Raw genomic sequence first — 14784 nt, 5'->3', positions numbered from 1 at the left:
GATGAAATCAGAGAGCTGGGTTAAATTGGATAATTTTAAATAGTTTATATCCTTAACTTGCCAAAAAATTAAAAAAAAAAAAAAAATTGAGGAGTTCAGAATTCTAAATCAGGTGATAGTGGCAGTTTACCCCTTCTACTCTTCCTCAAAAATCAACCCGACGTTTCCTATTTCCTCCCAAATACAAATCTCTCCGACTCTTTCTGAAACCCTAATTTTTCCCCCTTTCACAAATCCCATCTTTTCCGGATTTAAGGGTTTATTTTTTTGTTAAATTTCGATTCACCTTTAGGCTCGATTTTGGGTTTGCAATTCCTCTAATCCAAATCTGAACCAGGGATTTGCGAAATTTCTAGGGTTTTGAGTTGATCTGAGGCCGTGCATGGCGAAAGGTACGGATGCTGAGGAGTTCGTGCTGATGTCTAAGGTCCGGGCGGGGCTGAAACGCGAGTTCGCGTTTGCGTTGAAGGCCCAGGCTGAAATCTCTGGCTCTTTGGGGCGGACTCGGGGCAGTAGGGCCCAGAACGGCGACTGTAAGAGGATGAAGACGGAGGAGCGCAGCCGTGGTGATGGTGACGAGAAATTGGGGGGTGGGGAGATTGGGGAGGGCGAGAATGTGAACGTTAAGGAGGAATTGGAGGAGGCTATGAGCGAAGAGGATGCGAAAAGCGATGTGGTGGACGTCATGAGCGACGATGAGCCAAAATTCCATGGGGGCGAGTCTGTGCCGAGCGAGAGGGTTGGGGAAGACGAGTTGAAGCACGGTGTGGTGGAGATGGCAGTAGATGACGAGCCCCAGACTGGTTGCATTGGCGATAGTCAACCAGAAAAGCATTTGGTGGATGAAAAGGAGGAAGGGGAGGTGAGTGAGAAGCCTCCAAGGAGGTTTACTCGGTCAGCGTTGAAGCTTGAGGCAGAAAAAATGCAGAATTTACCTGCGGTAGGTTGTACCAAGGAGATGGCAGTAGATGACGAGCCCCAGACCGGTTGCATTGGCGATAGTGAACCCGAAAAGCCTATGGTGGACGAAGAAGTTCCTGTTTTAGTTGAGAACAGAAATGTTAAGGTGGAAGAGGAGGTGATTGAGAAGCCTCCGAGGAGGTTTACTCGGTCAGCATTGAAGCTTGACGCAGAAAAAATGCAGAATATACCTGCCGAAGGTTGTACCAAACAGATAGATTCGGGGATACAGAAAAGCCCTTTCGTTACTCCAATGAAACTTGATACAAAAATGCCGAGTATGGTGAGGAAGTTCAGTAAACTGAAAGAACTTCTTGACACCGGTATTCTTGAGGGGCAGCCAGTCAAGTACCTTAGAGGATCAAAGGTATTATTTCCATTGGTGCTGCTGTTTTTCAGTGTGCATATGATTACTGATTTGCGGTTTAGGGCAGAGTACTTATTTTGTGTTTTATATTTGTTGTTGTTAGGTAAGAGAGTCTGGAGAAACAGGGCTTAGGGGAGTGATTAGGGGCTCTTCTATATTGTGTCACTGTGATTCTTGCGAAGGAACAGAAGTGAGTATTGTTTAACGATATTTTCTTTTGTAGTTCATGTCTTGTAATGTTTGTCGATTTAAAGGGTTGATAGATTATTATATTGAATTTCCATAGGTTATTACACCTCCTGTGTTTGAGCTGCATGCGGGTAGTTCAACTAAACTTCCTTCGGACCATATTTATCTTGAGAACGGGAAGACCCTTCGGGATGTCATGACCGTATGCGAAAATTCTCCCTTGGAAACTTTGGAAGAAGCTGTCCAACTTGTTATTGGTTGCTCATCTATAAGCAAATGTATGATCTGTCTCAATTGCAAAGGTAGCTTTTATGTCTGCATAAATTAATTGCAATACCCCTTGATAAATAATATGCATATACATAAGTCTTTTCTTTTACGATGAATGTAGATTCTATTGACAAAGACCGGACAAGGTCAGCAGTGCTACTTTGTAGCTCATGCATGGAGTTAAAAGAGTCTGGAGCTAGGCCTGCTGTAGGTGCTAAACAGAGTGATGAGTAAGCTTTATCTTCCCTACTTTTTTTTTTCTTTTGGTTCAATCTGTTTATCTGAAAAATATTTCATCTGCCTCTGGGTTTATGCCACATGTTTAAGAAGACTAATTTGGGGTGGGTTTAATGTAACCTTGACAGAGAGGAAGCTAATTTTATGATTAGAGAAATAAGGGGGTGTATCCAATTGTATTCGAGGGATTTAAATTGATTTTACAAATCAAGGGGTATTCAATCAAGATAAGATTTTGTGTTAGTGATATTTTTTGGTTTAAATTCATTGAACATCTGAACTTGACGTAGGAGCCTTATGAAAACATGTGCTTAAATTAGGGCCCTTATGTTGTTGGAATGGTTATTTGACAGCTCACATTTGATTGCACAGTTGATTTGTGAAGGATTTTCATTTCTAAGCAGCTTATATATATATATATATATATATATATATCTATATGCAACAGATGGGTGAATCTAGCTATACTTCTAGTTTTACATATTTATATACTTTTACGTGTGATTTGTAATTTAGGATTTTTACTCTCCTATAACATATGAGTACAAGAGAGTATCATAAATGATCCTTTATTTTAAATGTTATTATTTGCAATTAAGGATGTGCGTGTGTTTACCATTTCAGATCATCAAAGCTGGTTTCAGGTCCAAATAGTCCTGATACCTTGTCAAAGTGTAGCTCACCAGAGCAGGTTACAGTTCCAAAGCATCCATATATGCCAAAGGGTAGCTCATCAAAGCCAGTTAAAGTTCAAAAGCATCCTCATAACGTGCCAAAGTGCCGCTCGTCAGAAAGTAAAAGTCAGGGAAGAGTAACCAAAAAGTACTCATCCTCTATCTCTCTCTCTCTCTCTCTCTCTGTGTTTTGTATCTGTCTCATAAATAATTTTTTTTTTCTTGACGAGCTCTGTTATTCACAATTGAGCTATTTTGTATGCCTCTCTTTATCGTAATCAGTGCACTTAATTTGCTTGTGTCTGAAATTTTTTTGAAAGGGATCTTCGGCTGCACAAGTTGGTTTTTGAGGAAGATTGTTTGCTGGATGGCACAGAAGTAGGCTATTTTTCCAGGGGAAAGGTTGCCACTAAATCTGGATTGTAGTTTTTTGCCTTATTGAAGTGGAATGCTATTTTCTGAGTAGTCATTTTTTGGCTGGCAGAAAATGTTGGTTGGTTATAAAAAGGGTCCTGGCATTGTTTGTGGTTGCTGCAATGATGAGGTATGTTTACTCTCTACTGAATTACCATCACCTATGGATTTTTTGACACATCTATGATTTTCCTCCATTTGATTGGCAGGTCAGCGCCTCGACATTTGAAGCTCATGCTGGTTTTAAGTCACGTCGCAAGCCGTGAGTCATTGGTTAAATTCTTTGCTTGTTATACTTGTTCACATTGCTCCTGGAATTTTGCAGTGAGTTAGACTTGTTCTAGCTCTTGCACATGACATGATTGAATTGTTAGAATCCCATTGGCCTCCCTGCCTGATTTTTCGGTGGGAAGGTTGTGGGGAATTTTTCAGTAATAACCTTTTTTTATCCGTGGTATTCTAAATTATTTTTGGACACTTATTTGCATTATTTGGCAGTTACATGAACATTTACACATCTAATGGGGTATCTCTCCATGAATTGGCATTATCTCTCTCTAGTCGTCGGAAGTGGTCTACCAAGCATAATGATGACCTATGCTCCATCTGTGAAGCTGGTGGAGATCTCTTATGCTGTGATAATTGTCCAAGGGCTTTTCACAAAGGTGATGTCCACAGTTGCATTTGTTACACCAGTGCATATTCTCAAATGCCATGTGAAACTTTTCACTTCATATATATGTTAGTAATTATGTTAAAGGAACTCTAATACTTAATCGGTGATGGAATACTGTACACCCCTGTTGTTGAAAAGGACATGGAAGCGTGGGAAGAGTTAGGGGGAGTACAGTTCATTTATTTTATGTAGGAATTATGTTTAAGTATGTTTATTCTTTCAAAAGATAAAGGCCGGAAATGGCCATAAAATTAAGGGTGTATTTCCATACTGCGTTGCTTCTGTTTGCACCATTTCTTTTGCTGGTCTCATTACAACCCTTCTATGAACTATCATAAGTTTCCCAGTTCCTCATTTTTTAAAATTTTGATTAAGTTCAACGGAAATAAACAATATTAGAAAAAGTAATAATTAGATTGAGGTAGCACCCAAGTGATGATGTTGTGACCTGCAAAATTGAAATATTAGGATTATTGGGAAGTGGGCTGCGGATAGGAGAAGGTAATGAAGAATTTAAATTATTTTCATTCTTGACTTTTCAAAAAATAGATTTATAAATGTAGGGTTGGCAATGATGGCAATATTGTCAGATGAAAGGAATAGGAGGGTCTTTGACAATGTGCTTGCTGAGGAGGTGGACTGTTTATGGGGTAGGCCCGTAGGATTCACTTTTGGGCTTTTTTCTGCATGTGTGCAAGTGTGCATGCACAATCCAATGTCTTAGTTGCCTCCACATGGTGGGTTAGGAGGGGATGTGTATTCTATTAACTTCCATAGTATTAACTGTTAGGATTTATCTCCAATTATCATGTTCATTTTGATGCTTTTATTATTTTCCTATCTTTATTCAGTTCCAATATGTGTGTGTTTAAAATTAATTGTAAATAAAATTTCTGAGTTTGGCATATCATTTTTATTTTTGGAATAGTAGCTTCATGAATTGGAAACCTAATTATATCTCTTATGTTTTCACAAGTTTGTATTCTATAAACATAGGTTATGGTTATTAATAGTCCTATATCATGCATTCCAATTCTTCTTTTTTTGAGTTGTTTGTTGCATTTTCTTTTCATAACTAATTTAGATGTTAGAATTGTAAGCATTACACTTGTAAAAGCATAAAACCGAAAGAGACGATATGTATTTGGTATGCTTGTTGTGCATGAACTACATGTTTTATTTATTTATTTTTTGTCTATTGCAGAGTGCCTTTCTCTAACAAGTGTCCCTGGCGATACTTGGTACTGTAAGAATTGCCAGACTATGTTTGAGAAAGAAAAATATGTGGAGCATAATCCCAATGCTGTTGCAGCTGGAAGGGTTGCAGGGGTCGATCCCATAGAACAAATAACCAACAGATGCATTCGTATTGTCACTACTTTCGATGAGAAACTTGGTGGATGTGCACTGTGCAGGTTATTTCTCGTTTCAGTTGTCATGAACCAGGAAAATATTTGCAGTTATACCGAACACTTAGTTTTGGCAACACTTTTTAGTGGGATGGAAATTCCAACATTTGGAGCATCAACTTATTTCCAATCATGAATAGTTTTGATTTTGATGTTTGCAGTAGCCATGAGTTCAGCGGCTTGGATTTTGGTCCTGGCACCGTTATTTTGTGTGATCAGGTACTTTCATGGCTAGCCCAATTTATAAATTTATCGAGTCTGGCTTTGAAGTGTTTTGTATTGCTTAATTGTTTATGATTAGCCATTATGCTCTAAATGACGTGCTTATTCTTTTCCTCACTCCAGTGTGAAAAGGAGTATCATGTAGGTTGTTTGAAAGATAAAGGAATTGAAGATATGAAGGTACTCACTCTTCCTTTGTTTTTATTGTAAATGTCATTTGATCAGCAGTTTATTTTTTGTTATGCTCTGTTTTTTTCTTATTTTTTTGCTGCTATTTTAATCATATTTTCTTATAGTTAAATACATTTGTTCTCCAGGAAATACCGAAAGACAAGTGGTTCTGTTGCTCAGATTGCTTCAGGGTTCATTCAGCTTTGCAGAAGTTGGTAGCTCATGGGGAACAGAAGCTTCCAGACTCCCTTCTGAATGTTGTAAGGAAGAAGCACAATAAGAAAGGTCCGGAGAGTGGAGCTAATCTTGATATAAAATGGAGGGTGCTTAATGGGAAAATGTCTACTGATGATGAATGTGTGCAGTTGCTTTCCAAGGCTCTTGAAATCTTCCATGTGAGCATACTTGTTATTTGTTGCTCTGTTAGAATATCTGCTATTTTTATAACAGTACCAACCAAGAGGTGTCGTAAATTATTTTAATTTTGTTTCTATTAATAAGGAAAATGTTGTGCTGCATTTAGTGAGGTTAGCGAGTGATCTGACCTACCTTAATGTGCATAATTGGCCCTCTTGTCCCTCGTGTCTGGTGTTACTAGATGAACTTCTGTAAGTGTTTCAAGCGGGATTAAACAACATACTTAATTTTCAATTTCATTTCTGTGCTCTAGGATCGTTTTTCCCCAATAATTGATCCTACTTCACGCCAGGACTTTATCAAAGAAATGCTTTATGGGTGAGCCAGAATATTCTCTTTTTTCCTATTACTCTTTCGTTTGAAATCCTTGTGCTAGCTACTACGTAATTGCATTCAATTTTGACTGAATATATCAACTGAGTTTGCAGAAGGACCATCCAGACCCAAGATTTCGGTGGGATGTACTGTGGAATAATTACAGTAAAGTAAGGATCGTTTTTTAATGCTTATTATGCAATGTTATTATAGTTATAGTAATCTGTTTTGACATGTTTTCCGTAATATGCAGCCAATTGGTCGTGTCAGCTGGAATGTTTCGTATCTATGGAGCCGAAGTGGCAGAGCTTCCTTTAGTGGCAACATGTGCTGATTTGGAAGGACAGGTTATTACTAATTTACTACTCTGGCGCTATGGAAAATCACATAGCCACATTTTTCTATTGTAATAAAAGGTTTATGGAATTTTGGGTTGTGGCCTTTTCTTTTTAACTGATTTCAACTGATTATTGTGTTGTAGGGTTACTTCCAAATCTTGTTTTCATGTATTGAGAGGCTTCTTGCATTTCTAAACGTGAAAAGCCTTGTGCTGCCAGCCGCTAGCGAGGCAGAATCAATATGGAAAAATAGATTTGGTTTTGAGAAGTTAACCCAAAATGAGGTGTGTGAACTCTTGCATGGTTTCTTCTACTGCATAAGCATGTTTTTTTTGGGTAAAATACTGCATAAGTATGTCAATCTTGTTTATTTACATAATTTCTTTTTGTAGATACATGATTACAGGAAAAGTTACCAAATGATGATCTTCCAAGGGACTAACATGCTGCGGAAGCCCGTCCCCAAGTGCCGAATCCTTAGGTCACATATAAGTAACTGAATGTCGGATCATCTAGATCTTCCGTTTTGACCGTGATGTAAATGACTCCCTTGTCTTTTGGTGTACAGAAAGAGCAGAAATATACATCGACCTTACAGGCTTGTTTTTGTCTTTCGGGTAGCAAATAGAATTTTAGAGGGATTTTTGTTTCGGAGACGGAAAGTCGCAGTAGGTTTATGAAGAGACCTACGGAAAGTCTCTTGGAACTTTGCTATTCATGGCACTGTTATTTCTGCTTCTGGGCATGGGATTCCATTTTTTGCTGATACCTTTGTTCATGGAATTTCACTTTTTGAGGAATTTTGCTTCTAAAGTGTGACGTTTGCTCGCCTATTTTACGTACTCTGTTTGCATCTAAACGAAAAGCTAAACCAAATTGTAGTCTCTACTTCCTGTTTTTGACGTACAAGATCGAAAAGCTAAACCAAATTGGAGTCTCTACTTCCTGTTTTAGACGTACAAGATCGAACAAAATTGGAGTCTCTACTTCTGATTTTGACGTACAAGATTTCCTGTCGCATTTTCTGTTTGACAACTGTCATCCATGGCATTTGAACCAAACTACTGTTTATGAGTAATACTATTCATATACCATATTTTGTACCACATTTTCATATCACCTTAGGTGACATTTGATGTGGGCAGCCACAATTAATCAGATTTTTAAATTTAGTTCATTATTTAATAAATTAATAATTCAGAAAAACTAGTTAATTAAATGATGATTGTGGTATACGAGGAGTCTTTCACCTTGTTTTCCTTGGGTTTTGCAAATTTTTCAAATGATGTCGCTGTTCACATCATATGTCATCTAAGGTGGTATAGAAATGTGGTATAAAAACATAGTATGAATAACATTGGTATCTTCCAATGTAACTTTCTTAACGATGACGTAGGTAGATTATTATCGCAAGAACTTGACACCAATGTGATGTTACTCGCTTTAATGTTCATTTTTTCATTTTAGGGTAAATTACATAGTAGCCCCTCAGGTTTGAGGTCTATTGCAATCTTATACAACATCTTTAAAACATTTCACTTTCATACCTCAAGTACTATTTTATTTCAATTTCATACAACTGTTAGATTTTCCATCCATGAATCTGTTAAATGCTGACGTGGCTGCCACATATATGACATGTGGCTGCCAAATGTCTGCCACGTGGCAAATAAAATAATTTTTTAATTTAAAAAAAAAAAAACATATCTGCCACTTTTTTTTTTCCTTCTTCTTCCTCCTCCTCCTCTTTCTTCTTCTCTTCTTCTTCTTCCTCCTTCTTCTTCTGGGTTCCGTCCCTTTTTTTTTTTTCTCTTTCTTCTTCTTCTCTTTCTCTTTCTTCTTCTTCTTCTCTTTCTCTTTCTTCTTCTTCTTCTCTTTCTCTTTCTTCTTCTTCTGGGTTCGGACCCTTTTTTTTTTTTTTCTTCTTCTTCTTCTTCTTCCTCATCCTCCTCCTCCTCCTCTTTCTTCTTCTCTTCTTCTTCTTCCTCCTTCTTTTTCTGGGTCCGGTCCCTTTTTTTTTTTTGTTCTTCTTGTTCTTCTTCTTTCTCCTCCTCCTCCTCTTTCTTCTTCTTCCTCTTTCTTCTGGGTTCGGACCCCTTTCTTTTTTTTCTTCTTCTTCTTCTTTCTCCTCCCTCCTCTTTCTTCTTCTCTTCTTCTTCTTCCTCCTTCTTCTAGGTTCGGTCCCTTTTTTTTTTTTTTTTTTTTTTCTTCTTCTTCTTCTTCTTCCTCATCCTCCTCCTCTTTCTTCTTTTTTTCTTCTTCTTCTTCTTCTTCCTCCTTTTTCTGGGTTCGGTCCCTTTTTTTTTTTTTTTTTCTTCTTCTTCTTCTTCCTCCTCCTCCTCCTCCTCTTTCTTCTTCTTCCTCCTTCTTCTGGGTTCGGACCCCTATCTTTTTTTCTTCTTCTTCTTCTTCTTCTTCCTCCTCCTCCTCCTGCTCTTTCTTCTTCTTCCTCCTTGTTCTGGGTTCGGTCCCTTTTTTTTTTTTTTTTTTTTTTTCTTCTTCCAATTTCAGGTTTTTTAAAAAAAAAATAAAAAATTATTTTATTTGCCACGTGGCAGACATTTGGCAGCCACGTGTCATATATGTAGCAGCCACGTCAGCATTTAACAGATCCATGGATGGAAAATCTAACGGTTGTATGAAATTGAAATAAAATAGTACTTGAGGTATGAAAGTGAAATGTTTTAAAGATGTTGTATAAGATTGCAATAGACTTCAAACCTGAGGGGCTACTATGTAATTTACCCTTCATTTTATAACAAACATGAATAAAATTATTACTGGACTAAGAGTTAGTTGACTTTCTCGCCTTGTTTTGTAATGATGGTTTCTTATCGTTTGCGGTTGAGTTTTATCACAAATGGTTTTTGAGATTGGTTAAACTCAATTATTTTGGTTTCTCACTTTCAAAATCAATCAAAGTTGTCCTTGACATTCACTACCACACATTAATTTGGTTATTCCGTTAAGATTCCATCAACTATTTTGTTAGTTTGTATGTGGGACCCACAAATCCAATGAAATGGTGACACGTGGATTACACAAAATAAGGGTTTTTATCGCAAATGGTCCTTGACATTGATCAAACTCCTCATTTTGGTTCCTGAGTTTCAAAAATCGATAAATTTGATTCCTAACTTTCAATACCGATGTCAATTTAATCATTCCATTAAAATTTAGTGATAAAATGATGAATCTAATCATTTTTAAATAAGGAAAACTAATGAAAATGTCTTGAAAACTTTGAGTTTTAATGATAAAGACAAAATAAAGGGTAAAATGAATAGTACCAGGATTGATTTTTTAGTGTAAAAATGTGGTTTTTCTTTAAAGAGAACAATACCATAGGCTTTTCGTTAAAACTCCCTTTAAAAATGACAATGTCATACCTCATTTTATGAATTTGTTCCAATGTCAGACCTCAGTTAGTTTTTCTGTTAATTTCTCTGTTAAATGCTGACGTGACTAGAGACAGGACCCATTCACTAATCCAACTGGATTAAAAAATTAAAATTAAAATTATTATTTTTATATAAAATTGTGGGATCCACCCTCTTTCTCTTCTCTCTCTTGCCTCTCTCTGGGCACCTGCATCCCCAAAATCCCAAAATCCAGAAGCCCGTCCCCCCCCCAACTTTCCTCCACTACCCTCTCCCTCTCCTCTCCTCTCCTCTCCTCTCTTTCGCCTCTTTCTTTCCTCTCTCTCTTCGAGGCACCTGCATCCCCAAAGTCCCAAAACCCAAAAACCCATCCCACCTTCCTCCACCACCCTCCCTCTCTCTCTCTCACATCTCTTTCATGTGCAGCGTCGTCCGCCACGACGTCATTGTTGGTGGCGTACAACCCATCATGGGTGACGTAGGAGGTGCCGATGATGACATTAGAGCCAAAATCGAGCCTCGACTTGAGCAGAAAAGTTAAAAAAAAAAAAAAACCAGTTCGTCTTCCCAACCCCTCTCTTTCTAATCCTTGCACCATTTGGATTGGAAGGGTGAGGTCGAAGTCGAACAGCGCCGCCTTCTCGAACTCCTCCACCAGGGACGATGGCGCCAATGCCAGCAAGGCGGCGACGATGACAGAGATGGAGGAGGAGAGGGATACTAATTGGGGCTTTGTGAGCTTTGGGAGGTTTGATGGGATTTTGGGTTTTGAGATTTGTAATGAGATTCTGGGTTTTGGGATTTTGGGGATGCAGGTTGGCCAGAGAGAGAGAAAAGAGAGGCGAGGGAAAGAGAGAGAGGAGATAGAGAAGGTGGTGGATGAAGGTTTTGGGGGGGGGGGGGATGGGTGGGAAGAGTTTCTGGGTTTTGAGATTTTGGCGATGTAGGTGCCCAGAGAAAGAGAGAGAGAAGAGAGAGAGGCGAGAGATTGAGGAGAGAGAGAGGGTGGATCCCACAATTTTATATAAAAAAATAATTTTAATTTTAATTTTTTAATATTTAATTATTAAAAATATATTTAATTATTTTTAATCCAGTTGGATTAGTGAGTGGGCCCCGTCTAGCCACCTTAGCACTTAATCGAGAAATTAACAGAAAAACTAACAGATGTCTGATATTGGATCAGATTTGTAAGATGAGATATAACATAGTCATTTTTAAAAGGTAACGTATGATAGTGTCGTTCGACCTAAAATTAAGGTAGTTTTGTGTAATTACCCTAAAATATATAATTTGATCCTTGACTTTTAATGCTGGCACGCAAAAGATTTGTAATGCATCTGACTAATTGTAAAGAAGATATAATTTTAAAATATTTTAAATAAATCTTACCGTTGTGAGGGCCTAATACGTGATTAATCATGAAAACAGATCAAAAGCGGGAAGTTAACAAAATTTTGAAATTCAAAAACAACCTGTGCTTCATCCCCTTTTTTTCAAATAAAAAATAAGAATATAAATACAAAAGAGTGATGTCCAATGTCTTATTTTCTCACCCATCTTTTAATGAATTTTTAATTACAAATTTGTCTATTTACAAAAAGATTGATAAGGACATTAATTATCTTGTTTTACTTAATTTAAAAAAAAAAAAAAAACAAGTTGGGCATGGAAGACAATTTGTCTACCTTAAATCCTAACTCATATTTTCATTTCCTTTCATTCAAAGAAAGTAAAAAAAAATAGCAATGGACTTAGAAGGTGATTGGAAGAGGTAGAAGATTATGTTTCCATTGATGAGGTAGAAGATTATGTTTCCATTGGAAGAGGTAGAAGAATAATTTGTGTGTAGGCCATTTGAATTTGTCCATTGTATTTTTAAATTTGTCGTTGTCGAATTCTTTTGAATTTGGATATCTCTGTCATTTCCATTTGAATTTGCAAACTTTAGTGTTTTTCATTTACATATTATTTGTTACATTTTTTAAGAGATAATTTTATAATTTCATATGTATGTATATATTAAAGGTTATTTTGGAAATAATAGTGGGTGGGAAAATAACATTTTAATTTTCTAACTTTTTAAGGTGGCTGAGATTATAACGTCGGTGGAAAAATAAGATAATTTGGGTGGGTGAGATTTAAGGGCACATTTGAGGAAATCAAATTTACATAAAACCCCCTCCACAACTTCCTTTCACCACCGCCCCACCCTCCCATCGCTCCCCTTTATTAAATTCTCACTCCCCTCCCCCCACCCCTTCCCCCCCCCCCCGGCGATCGTCGCCGACGCTCTCTGTGAGGTAAAAGCACTTTCTCCTCTCTCTCTCTCTCTCTCTCTCTCTCTAGAACATCGGTCTCGTTTTGTTGCTTGAAAATAGATTTTGTTTTCGCAGATTAGACTGAGAAATTTGCTAAAAACCCTGTTCGAGATTTTTTGGTTGAAATCGCGGCTTGGGATCGAAGGATGGGTCAGATCCAGTACTCCGAGAAGTACTTCGATGATATTTACGAGTACAGGTGCGCTCTTTTCTGCTTCCTTTTCTTTCGATTACTTCTTCATTTTTCAATATTTTTTTTGTTTTGTATTTTGACTAACACTTTTTTGTCTTTGTTTTAATGTTGGTACAGGCATGTGGTTCTTCCTCAGGATGTGGCTAAACTCCTTCCAAAGAATCGGCTTCTCTCTGAGGTAATTTCTTAGGGTTTTTTTTTTCCTAATTTTTCGTTCATTTTTTTGTTTGTTTGTAATTATATGATCATTTGGTTCTCTGTGTTTAATTATTTGGAAAATTTATAATGTTTGATTTCTGTGGATGAAAGACATGCAATTCATATTTTGTAATCTCAGTTGTAAAATCTACGAAACCCCGAATTTAGAAGCTTTCATTCTGTTGTTTGGGGTAATTTGGTTAATTTTTCAGTTGTGGAACCCAAATTAATTCTGATTAGTTAGAACCCATTATTTAAGATGCTCTCTGATATGTTGATGGTGTAGTCACATGAATTGTTTTCTATTGTCTTCCTCATTTCTGTTAAGAAATGAAATGGATTGGTCGTTTGGTTGCCGAGGATCGGAAGTAAAGTGGAAAGAGGAATAAGATAGTGAAGGATATGATTCCATCAAGTTCTAAAATCAGAAGCATCTCGTCACTTCTGAATTCAATTAACACTCATTTTGTTTCATTTTGCGTTTTGATTTAGAATGAATGGCGTGCAATTGGGGTTCAGCAGAGCCGTGGTTGGGTTCACTATGCAATCCATCGCCCGGAGCCCCACATCATGCTCTTCAGGAGGCCACTGAACTACCAGCAACAGCAGGAGAACCAAGCCGCCCAGCAGGTGCTTGCAAAGTGACCCTTGTCTGCTCAAAGACAGCGTGTTAATCTCCAGAACTGAAATGTTACATAAACAGGTTTATCATTTGTTCAAAAGTAATATAAATGCTTCGGTCGTGGCACTGTAGTGTAATTCTCTCGTTTGAAGAATTGTTAAGTGTAGCAACTGATACTTATGTAGAATGGTGCTGATGGCTTCTCAAACGTGTTGGTTCGCCAATGTTCTTGTGTGGATTTAGAACCATTGGTGAAATTGAGTGATAATTATTATGGATAAGATTTGTGGCTTTGCGTTTTTTGTTCTTATCTTTTAGTGGTTGGTAAGTTGAGTCGTTCTGAATAAGTTTTGTAGTTGTTGAGAAGCAAAGCTGATCTCTCTATGTGCACTCAAGATGTGCGGTTCGGGTGGTTTGAAGTATGAGTTTGTTTCTCATTCATTGTAAATTTTGTCAGAGAAGGTGCCGAGTTCTCTAAAGGCTCGCTATGTAAGTTGCATCTTATGTAGTTTTATGTAAACTCAGTTTTGTATCGGGGATGGTCCTAACCTCTCCACTCGTATCCGTGGGAGGAGAAGCGGGCAGAGAAGCTGCCGATCACCGGTGGCCAGCAATGGAGTATAGTTCCTGGTTGAGAAATTAGAGCATTTCCACCCCTAAAAAGTTCCTTGGGCAATATGCAATTCAATCCTCCGCTCAATAGGCAATTCAATCCCCTCAGGTGAATAGTAACTTGCCTTTAGTGAAGCTCAAGGGCATCTTTCATTCTTAAATTGAATAGCTTAGATAATTCGTATTAAAATATTATTATTTTTTAAAACAAAATAATAAAAAATAATTTTATTTTTAATTTATGATGATAATAGAAGTTTGGTTGAAATTATTTGAAAATATTGAAATGTGGTGTAAGGTGGAAGAACATGATTAGGTATTTATAGAAAAAAATTATTATATTTTATTTATAATTAGTTTTAATAATTATTTAATAATTTTTTTTATATATTTTGTATTTTTAATTGTAGCTGACATTAGTCGTGCATCAAATAGCCTAGGGGCTAGGTTAATTGATTTTAGCCAAGGTGAGACCAGCCGAGCGGATTGGAATGTGTTGGGGGGGGGGGGGGGGGTTTAATCCATGGAAAAGGATTCGACGCAGATCATTTTCCTAAGGATCCTAGGGATTTGTGATCGTGACGGTTCATTGCACATTGTGCAGTTAGAAATTATTTCAAAATTTAAAATTTAAAATTAAATATAAATAGCACCTAACAAAAATTAACCGCACGATGTACGATGAACAGTCACGATCATTGAATTTTTAGGATCCTCAGGAAAAGGATTCGACAAGGATCCTTTTCCTTAATCATCAGGATCCTTTTCCTTAATCCACTATCCCCTAGAGAATTTGAGA

General features: G+C 37.3%; 2 protein-coding genes across 3 annotated transcripts; both read left to right on the top strand.

Annotated features, from left to right (window-relative positions):
• Positions 1-7472, top strand: LOC126614559 (uncharacterized). Of its 2 annotated transcripts, none has more exons than XM_050282208.1 (18): positions 1-1327; positions 1431-1517; positions 1614-1794; positions 1908-2016; positions 2648-2845; positions 3018-3099; positions 3182-3241; positions 3321-3373; positions 3610-3776; positions 4992-5202; positions 5358-5415; positions 5542-5598; positions 5736-5984; positions 6260-6324; positions 6435-6491; positions 6575-6668; positions 6803-6943; positions 7052-7472. In XM_050282208.1, exons 1-18 carry the CDS (start codon positions 383-385, stop codon positions 7157-7159), a joined length of 2922 nt encoding a protein of 973 aa, XP_050138165.1. In that variant the 5' UTR covers positions 1-382; the 3' UTR covers positions 7160-7472. The 2 variants fall into 2 exon arrangements, with proteins under 2 accessions (XP_050138165.1, XP_050138164.1); XM_050282207.1 differs by having other exon boundaries at positions 4-1327; positions 1614-1818.
• Positions 7473-12238: 4766 nt separating this feature from the next.
• Positions 12239-13654, top strand: LOC126614564 (cyclin-dependent kinases regulatory subunit 1). The gene is made up of 4 exons (XM_050282217.1): positions 12239-12342; positions 12436-12559; positions 12671-12731; positions 13244-13654. Exons 2-4 carry the CDS (start codon positions 12507-12509, stop codon positions 13394-13396), a joined length of 267 nt encoding a protein of 88 aa, XP_050138174.1. The 5' UTR covers positions 12239-12342; positions 12436-12506; the 3' UTR covers positions 13397-13654.
• The last annotated feature ends 1130 nt before the right edge of the window (positions 13655-14784 follow it).

This window comes from Malus sylvestris, chromosome 3 (assembly GCF_916048215.2).
Source record: "Malus sylvestris chromosome 3, drMalSylv7.2, whole genome shotgun sequence".
NCBI lineage: Eukaryota > Viridiplantae > Streptophyta > Magnoliopsida > Rosales > Rosaceae > Malus > Malus sylvestris.
Note: the sequence above shows the minus strand (reverse complement) of the source record. Positions and strands in the feature narration are given on the sequence as shown.

Excerpts from the sequence above, each read along its gene's own strand:
- LOC126614564 (XM_050282217.1), top strand. The coding sequence starts at position 12,507 with ATGGGTCAGATCCAGTACTCCGAGAAGTACTTCGATGATATTTACGAG. Across the intron at positions 12,560-12,670 it reads GATGATATTTACGAGTACAG|GCATGTGGTTCTTCCTCAGG; the intron begins GTGCGCTCTTTT and ends ATGTTGGTACAG. Across the intron at positions 12,732-13,243 it reads AGAATCGGCTTCTCTCTGAG|AATGAATGGCGTGCAATTGG; the intron begins GTAATTTCTTAG and ends GTTTTGATTTAG.
- LOC126614559 (XM_050282207.1), top strand. The coding sequence starts at position 383 with ATGGCGAAAGGTACGGATGCTGAGGAGTTCGTGCTGATGTCTAAGGTC. Across the intron at positions 5,416-5,541 it reads CCGTTATTTTGTGTGATCAG|TGTGAAAAGGAGTATCATGT; the intron begins GTACTTTCATGG and ends TCCTCACTCCAG. Across the intron at positions 5,599-5,735 it reads AAGGAATTGAAGATATGAAG|GAAATACCGAAAGACAAGTG; the intron begins GTACTCACTCTT and ends TTTGTTCTCCAG.